General features: G+C 51.2%; 1 protein-coding gene across 2 annotated transcripts in view; it reads right to left on the bottom strand.

Moving 5' to 3' along the window:
• Positions 1 to 3,535: 3,535 nt before the first annotated feature.
• Positions 3,536 to 9,015, bottom strand: part of PBX1 (PBX homeobox 1) — a 236,371-nt gene continuing 230,891 nt past the window's right edge. For both annotated transcript variants that reach the window (XM_074322423.2, XM_074322425.2), the window contains one exon: positions 3,536 to 8,560. In XM_074322423.2, the coding sequence (XP_074178524.1) occupies positions 8,468 to 8,560 (93 nt within the window). In that variant the 3' untranslated portion in view covers positions 3,536 to 8,467. The remainder of the gene's footprint in view (positions 8,561 to 9,015) is intronic.

Below are 9,015 nucleotides of genomic sequence, written 5' to 3'. Positions count from 1 at the left end.
GCCGACACTTATGGCCCAGGACTGCCAGGCAGCAGGAAGGAGAGGCCCTCTGGGGACACAGCCAGCATCCTGAGACATCAGCAATGGCCGTTCAGATTGGAGGTGGGCTCCATTGGACACAAAGGCCAAGCTCGTCGGGGTCATGAGCTGGAGGATTTCCAGAGCCGGTTTTGCAGAAGCCTCAGTGCGTGGGGTAAACATATCCAGGATTAGGAATGCAGGGCTTAAAGGGAAATGGAAATCAAGATACATCTTAAATATGGATATGAAGACCAGGGATGACACATGGACGGGAGGGGACCCATTTTACATTTCTGAATTTTTCACAAAGACATGAATATTTCAAAGGTCATTCTCTGAGAGAGGAGGCAAGATGCAGAGATTGGAGTGTTTCCCTCAGGATCCAGCAAGCAGAGTGCAAAATTAACCTCTTGTTGGTGGCTTTTTCTCAAGTCCAATGGATATTAGTCGGCTGGCATTGTAAAGGCGGAAATAAAGATTTCTTTCGTCCTTTTTCATGTGTTCTCTGTCTTTCCTTCCGCCTCCCCAAACTGTCAAATCTCCAGTGAGGTGGTTCCTTAGCAATGGTCTCGTGCTGCCATGATCTGGGTTCTGGAGGCTTAATTTTGCTCTAGGAGCTTGGGTTTGGCTTGTGTTTCCTAACCTCTGATGCTGGGATGGGATGGGTATGCCTTCTAAGGTGACTTTTTAGAAAACGCAGGCACGAGGGAGATTCGAGGTTGGACTCACTGAGCTTTGGAGGGGCCTGAACAGCCATTGCACCCCGATGGGGAAGGCAGCCCCTGCTCTACCTCTGGGGACGGAGCTGGGAATAAACTCGGGAGGGAGCCAGGGAAGGGAGCGTGGACTAGCGTGTCTTACAAGAGGGGAGGATTTTGTTTTGAGCTCCGGCTTCTCCCAGGATGTTTACTAACGGGAGTTTACTCAACTGCACTGCAGGACATGGACCCTCATGCCACCCGGGGGTGCTGTTGATAACGCTGGCAGCTACACTGGACAGAGCGGCTAGGTATCGTGGCGGAGAGAGAATTTTGGCTTAGGACGCAGTGTCGCCTGGATGGTAATGAATGGACTCTACTGATTGACCCCGGGGCACCAGGAGCACGAGCTCAGTTGTCATTTACATGGGTCCCAGGAGGATAGACAGGACAACAGTTCCCCCAGAGCATGTGGCCCTGGGCATGGCCACGGCCATGGCCTTACTTCCTGCTCCACACCGCACACGGCCCAGAGGGGCCTAGAAGTCTGCCCCAGGCCGGACGCCATGACTGGTCTCGCTGGCTCTCGATATTAGTACTGTCGTAACATTCGCAAGAGCCGTGAGCGGAGCTCCCGAGGCAGAGCCTCGTTCCTCACTCTGGTCCCCTAGTCTACAGACCCGCCTGGGCTCATCCATGGGGTGCTGTCGGAAGGCTGCCATCCTGCACCACCCTCCACGCGGGCTGGCCCAGAAGGGACGTTGAATGCGGGACAGCAAGTGGCCGTCAGCACACTGTCACTGCTGCCTGTCTTCTTGTCCAGGTGGGGAAGTGGTAGAAGGCCCTAAGGATGGCAGGCAGGCATCTGTGACAGGGATAAACATCAGGTTTGGTGCCTTTAAATCTTTACGACTCTACCCTCCTGTGACTGCTGGCCACCACTCTTGACCCTTTTGGCCACAGTAAACCCATGGGGGTGACCACGTGAAGGTGGGGACAGGCTGCCTTCAGGGATGGCAGCTCTCCCTCCTGGTGACCACAGGCTGGTCCTGAGCCCTGAGTTTGGGCAACAACCAAATATGGAGCATATTTGGGGTGTCTCTCTCCCAGTCTCGCATTCCCGCAGAGCAGAACACCTCCGCTTCTCCTGCCTGGCTGAACGGTTCCGGCCCCTGTTGTTACACCCCTTTCTGCGTCTCCCTATTGAAGCAGAACAAAGCCAGGTCTGCGATATTGATGGACCCGTTTCACTGGGAGTGTCCAGTGCAGTGACACAGCCACATGGGCTTATCTTGTGCTCTTGCTTGCCCTTTCGGTTACTAGGTGTGACAGATGGCCAACTATCCACAAAGTTACTGTGTGGAGTTAGTGCCAGGAAGTGGCGACCTCTCCAGGGACAGCTCGTCCATCCTCCCACCCCAGCCCGCCCCTGGCAGGGAACGTCAGCGGAAGGGCCATCTCTATCAAGGCTTTCCAGAAGGGCTGAGCCCTCGTACCTGCTCCCTTCTGCCGGCTCCATGGGGAGGGTGCATATTCCGGAGGGTGGAAGGAGCTAGATTCCTGAATGGCGGCCTGATCAGAGCATCTGTGTCAGGCTTTTCTGTAGGGAACACAGTCTTGTTCCGCATCGGACACGTTAGATATTTTGGTCTATGTGCTCTAGCGCTATCACGCTGTGTAATGAACTAGCTGGGTGAGTTAGGCCCCCAATTTTCCAGGCAACTGGGAAAGGAAGTGGCTAAAACTGCACTGCACACCCGAACCTCCCGTGGGGTCCAGGGTTTAGAGCTGAGGAGGGAATATCCGGCCTACAGCTGGGCCCAGCATTAGCAGGGGGCCTTATGCTGTTCGAGCCCCTCATCCTTCAGCACGTCCCTTAATAAAAATGATCATTGGATCTCTGTTGACTCTTCCTTCCTTTGATCTGCTTTCTATTGGAATTGAACCTGATCAGGATGAGAGGGTAAGGGCCTGGTACATTCTGTACATCCCTGCGTCATTGGGGCTCTGGACAGAGCCTCCCGGGGGTTACGGCGTGAAAGAGGGAAAACAACACAGGTGAGGCCCCAGAGGAACAGCACGTGGAATGCCGGACGAGAGAGGCTCCGCCCCGCTCCACGGACAGGAAGACAGTGACAAAGGCTGGGCTGAAGACCGAAGCTTTGCGGGCTGAAGTGGTGTTCCAGCCAGAACACTGAGACACCAAACTCTGGAACAGACCGGAAGCCAAAGGTCCAGGGGCTGAGCCTGAGTGCAGACAAACCACGGGAGAGCTGCTTACGCGGGATGACCCCTGCTCCCCAGCGTAGGCATGCACACTTCATGGGGCGACACCCAGCACACTTCTGAGCCCACAACCGTGCAGCACTTCTAACCCAGACCCTCCCCTGAGACTTCTCGGCACCACAACTTGCCTTCTGAGCAGAGCACAGCAGAGGAAGGGAAAGGAGAACCACTGGGTAAATAGTGCGACCCACAAACTTCGCATTTGGGGTGGAAACCCTCCCTGGACGTCCAGCTGTTGCTCGGTGGAGGCACAGGCAGTCACAGAGAAGCAGACAAGATGCGGTGCTCTGCCCCCCGCGACACAGCTAATGTGTGACCATAAGCGATCCTGCCTCCCTCCCTCCCTCCCTTTTCTTCCTTCCTGCGTGAGGTAGGTGGCCCATGAGGTCACTTGTCCCACTGCCAGTGTACACAGACTTTTAAAATGATTAGGGCAACAACTTAAACCATAACGCACACTAACCCAGCCCGTGTGGGCGAGGACGCATGCCAGCGTGGAAGAGAAAAAATGTACACAAAATACGAACACGTTTTTTGCAACAAAAGAAACTATTTATTTGGAATATGCATTACCAGTACAAATTAGGAGACTGTAAAACCTACACCGTGTTAGTATCATTAGAGAACACGAAAGTTCACTTGGAATCAAAAGGGACAGAAGCCTGTGCTCTCACAGAAGCAGAAAAGCTTAAACTTTCAAAACCAAAACAGAGCAGAGCTTTGCAGGTTTATACTCTGAATAAGAACAGGGGTGGGGGCAGTGCACGGGAGGATAAAACCAACAACCAAAGGAAATCACTTCAAAATAACTGAAAACTGAAAATGCCAAAGGAAAGACAAGGGGTAAGAAGGGAGGAAAAGGGGAAAACATTGAATGTTTTATTTATTTTAACAAAAGAGGGGTAAAGTTTACAAAAAATAAAGGGTTCCAGCAAGCTTTGAGCTAGGGAGTGAAACCACGAAGGTGATGTGAAAAGCCCGTCACTGATCTGCTCTGACTTAAAAACAAGAGTCCAATTGTTGGGGTAGAAATGCTTTCCTAACGGGTCACTGCACAGTTCAATTCTCCCACTTCTCTCACCTAGGTTCTGGGTGCCTTCTGAACACGTAATCATTTGTTGAATGGCAGATGTTAAAAATAAAGTTTCTTCCAGATAATATTGCTTCCTTTTTCCTCCAGCTACTCCAATACATTCTGAATCAAGCCAGTTGTACGATTTGCTTTGAACAGTTGCCGAAAAAGAGCTGTGCTGTCGAGGAACCAAACTGCACCCCCAGCACTGAAATGACGGCATCGAGTCTGGCTCAGTTTTTCACCAACTTTCTCCAGACACGGGACGCTTCGCCCATCACACCAGGATCTCCTGGGGGCTTCTCTGGAAGAAAAACCCTGTCTAGTTGGAAGGGGCCTCCTGGAATGTTGTTACTCATCAGGAAGAAAGAAAAGAAAGCATTTCTCTGTGACATGCGCAATCAACAAAAGCAAAAACCTCCCCTCCAGTATGAAAGGTCTGCTGGACGGATTCCTTGAATTTTCAAAGAGCCTAAAGGAGAACCCAAGAGCTGACTGTTATTCTCAGAGGTGGCAGGGGAGCCAACAGCAGAAATGCAGGCCAGTGAGCGCATGACCTCAGCCTGGGCTTTCTTTCTCTTTGTTTCTGAAGTCAGTACATTCTGAAGCAAGAGGAAACAGCTACTCTACAAGTGTCATCTTTTCACATCACCTTGTATACATATCTAAGGAATAAAACAGCAAGGTCATAATCCTGAAAATTAAAAAAAAAAAAAGAGCCCCTCCCCCCAATAAACAAACCAAAAATAACACAAAACATAACTTTTTTGTTATATTTGAAAGAGCAGGAGTAAAGAAAAGAAATTATTTCTGGGTTTCAAAGTTAATAAACATAAGAATGTGTTAGGCGGTACCTATGATGCTTACTAGTCCAACCTTTTTTTTTTTTTAGTTTACAAAATGAATTACTGTCACTTTTAAACATTGTGAAACAGGAGATGGATGTGCACAACTCGACACTTTTCTAGCATTCTTGAACTAATTCACAAATGCAAGAAAATAGAAGAAAAATGGGGGGAAATGATGAATGTAGGTAGTTCGGTGTTAAAAACTAATGCAGGAATGATGCGTGTTGTCACAGAGAGAAAAGGGACAATTCCCCAACCTGTTTTGCGTGCTATGAGGGTCATTTTTAAAATTTTTATTATAAACACTATTAAATTCAGACCGCTTTTTTGGTTTTTTTTTTTCTTTATCTGAATATACAAGAACATTCATTATCAAATGTTCGTCATCAGTACTACAAAGAACGAGACACAAGTCGCAAGAAACAATGGAAAATGTTAATAAAGCTGAAAGAATCATTGAGTACTTTTTTTTGTCATTTTTTTAAAGTTTTTTTTAAATTTGAGTTTCTGTAGTTTTTATCTTTTTTGGTATCGAAGTCAGGTTTTTCTGGGCAGAAAAATCAAACTCAGGAGGAAAAGAGTGGGGGGAGGGGGAAGGTGAGCGAGAAGGCAGCCAGCAAATAAAGAACCACCACCACAGCAAAATAAAAAGTCATGTCAAAAAGGTGTCACTTGGCAAAAGGAACGCGTCAATCCCACCGGGGGAGGAGGATTTGGGGATGGAAAGGATGCGATGAAGCGTTACAAGGTGGGCAAACCCAAGGCTGGTATCATTTCCCGGGGAAATCTGCTGCCAGGGAAAGGGGGGGCTTCCACTTCCATTAGGAAACAGAGTCCCAGGGCGTGGTTGGTGTCTGTCTGTGGGGTGTCCTAATGTGAATTCCCAGGGTGCTGTACTTCCAGAGGCAAATTCTTCCCCACCCCCTTTGGCCAGGGCTCCCTCGCTTCGCTTAACATGGACAGACCTCGTGGCTGCCACCTGGGTCGTGACCGTGGCCATGGAGGGAGATGTGGGACAGGGACAAAGAGGGCTGTGTGAGGTGCTGGGCGGCGAAGGTGCCGTGACAATGATGACCAGTGCAAGCGACTGCAGGGAAGGAGACGGCCTGTGCTCTGGTCTTTTCTACGAACTTGCAATGCAAATCGACCAACCCAAACCTGGAGTCCTTCTTCCTGTCTGCAGGGGAACCCTTTGTGTCTCTTTTGTACTTCGCCCAAAGTCGCGGGGATGTGAGCCAACCATATTCCTGTGAGGGTGCGTCAGCACCTCCCTGCCCCGGAGACAGAGCTCTCCATTGGTTCTCATGGCGACACAGCTGTCACATGATGGCGCCTCCTAGGCACCCTCTGTATGGAGCCGTTCTGCTTGTGGCCCAAATTGGCAGACACAGGCTTTTCAGCGCTTTCAGTCATCCAGGCAGAATCCCACCTGGCCAAATATTTACTTTTTGTATTTCCTTCAAATACACATACCCTCCAGATTCCTACGGAACCTCCCCCAACACACAGGAGCATTTTCTGTTCATTACCATGTGGCGTTTCCATGACCTTGTTAGCTGGCCATCCTCACCCCTCCAGGGTCTCATGCCTTCCCAGAAGCCTCTCAGACAGAGTCGACGTGGCAGGGGAGTAAGTACTTACAAGGCCACATATTGGATTCAAGTACAAACCAAGAGAACCAGGTCGGGTCTTTCTAGTTTGGGAGCTTGTCTCTATTCTAAGAAACCAAACAGACCAAAACAAACAAGCAAACTCAAAAAGCAACAACAAGAGCCCTTTTCTTTGCCACCATGGTGATAACATCAGAAGTTAGACTAGGAAAACCATGTATTGTCCCCATCTGGCATGAACCAGTTTATCTCAGAGACGCTACTCCCCACTTCACATGTACAGATTGGACGTGGATGACATTGATGTCTTCCGTCTCCCACCATCCCCTTGGTGAGCCAGGCGTAATAATAACCCCCATTTTACACATGACCAGAATGAGGCACGTGACCACCTCCCACTCAACAAATGACACAGCCGCCATCTTTACGGCTGGCACGGTTGGCTACAAAGAACGTAAGCTCAGGTGACATTAGAGACTAGCTTTCCAGGACACACTCTTCTCCCTCAGACACTCCCAGCGGACAAAAATCACCATGATGCTTTCACTAAGAACACTATCTCCCCTTTCCCTCATCACTTAGCTCCTCAAATTAAGCGGGCGAAAAGCTTGCCCAAGCCATGTTTATACAGCTCTCTCCTCCAGAACAAGACGTGGTGCCATAAAACACGTTAGGTAATTAATGCAATGTCCCTATTGCTAAAACAAAACCGAAACAGAACCAAATCCATTACAGACGTCGTAAGTACTGTGCGTGGCTCCCTGAGAGCTCCGGAGGCGGTGGGAGCAGGAGTAATGGACACTGGGAACCGGGCCTGTCCTGTGGGTGTCGTTCTGGCGTGTGGGTGCTGGGGCCCTACAGGTCCTGGGCGCCCCAGGTGCAGACTGCTTCTCCGTGTCAGGGACCTTCACTTGGAGTTGCTAATTCCCTCTCTTGGGCTCCTATGGCGTAATGGCTGCGGTTACTAATGTAGGTGTGTGTGGCATGTGACTGGTCTTGGGGAAGTGAATGCGTGAGACTGTACATGTGCCGACATGTGCGTGTGTGCACGTGTGTGCGTGCGTGTGTCTAGCTGAAGGGTTTCAGGGTAAGACCCAGCTCCTCCTTCGTGACGCACTCATCACCACGCCTAACACACCTGATTGTGGAGCAGGTTCGGGCTTTGCTTTCTAGGTGGTGCGTGGTCTCTAAAGACTGCACCTCTGAAACCAAGGTCTGTCAGCAGCAGGACGAGAAGCCACTAGGAATTCTGCCTCCCCCGCTGCCAACTTCCTGCCTGGAGATCAACCTGTTGGGGCTGAAGCCGCCTTGAGTAGCCCAGCCACTGCAGTCCCCAGGGAACACCTGGGGCTGGGAAGGAGGAGAAGGAAAGCGCTGTGATGGGAGTTGTCCCCAGGGAGGGAAGAGCAGGAGGAGGCGGGAGGAGGGGTGGGCAGGGCGGGTGGCGAACTCCTACAGAGGTAGCGAGAGTGACAGGAGACATAGGAGGGCTGCCAGCTGACAGAGGGACCCAGTGAGGTAAACGTGGCTCCTCAAACCACCAGCATGAAAACATACAAACACTTTTATTTTTTTCTTTGTATCTTTTTCCTCTTTAAATTCCTCTAATGGTTGAAAATATCCTTCAGTGATTTGCAGAGGACAGGGACCCAGGGTGTGAGGGCAGAGGGGAAGGGCGGGGAAGACGGCGGACAGCAGGCTGACAGCTGGAGGCAGGGAAGGGGGGCTTCTACCCAGAAAGAAAAGGGAAGACAGTATAAAGAAGTGTCCAGATTGGAGGAGACAGCATCCCAAAGGACAGAAGAGAAGGAGACTCGTTGTGTTTGCTGATTGCTTCGGCCTCCGTCTGACCGCGTCAGCGTGGGGAGACACCCTCCCTCCTGGCCCTGGCCGACGGGGCGCAGGGTCAGCCGGGATGCGACTGCTGGGAGGTCAGTTGGAGGTATCAGAGTGAACACTGCCAGGGCCTTCTGTAGGGGAGGTCACTGATGAAGGGGTAGTGGCATCCTGCCAACCTCCATTAGCCTGGAAGGAAAAAAGGGAAACAAGTCAGTCCTCTGGGTCGCTCGTGGGCTGTTGTGACAGTGACAATGACAGTAAGGAACGTGTGTGGAGGGCCTGTCACAGTACCTGGCACGTGGGGACCCTCGTCAGCTGGGCAGCTATGACTGGGGTTGATCATACGCCCCCCCCCCACGCCCCCCTGAGATGAGGTCCGATCCTCCCAGCGCACCTCTGGACACAATGCCAACACCGCCCACTTCTGTCAATGACAGGGGGGCTCTGCTGGGACGGCAGCTGCCCTGCAGGGCCAGGGTCCCGAGTTCCATGTGTGACTCTGGCCAAGCACGGCGCCCCTCTGGCCTTGGGCTCCCCTTGAGGAAAACAAAAAGCTTGCCCAAGACTTCCTAAGGCCCTTTCCAGCTCTGGCTCTTCCATATATTATGGGAATCCGGGTACTGGTTCTGTGCACGGTTCTG

Source organism: Rhinolophus sinicus, chromosome 11 (genome assembly GCF_057876585.1).
Source record: "Rhinolophus sinicus isolate RSI-liver-muscle chromosome 11, RSI-T2T, whole genome shotgun sequence".
Classification (NCBI taxonomy): domain Eukaryota; kingdom Metazoa; phylum Chordata; class Mammalia; order Chiroptera; family Rhinolophidae; genus Rhinolophus; species Rhinolophus sinicus.
Note: the sequence above shows the minus strand (reverse complement) of the source record. Positions and strands in the feature narration are given on the sequence as shown.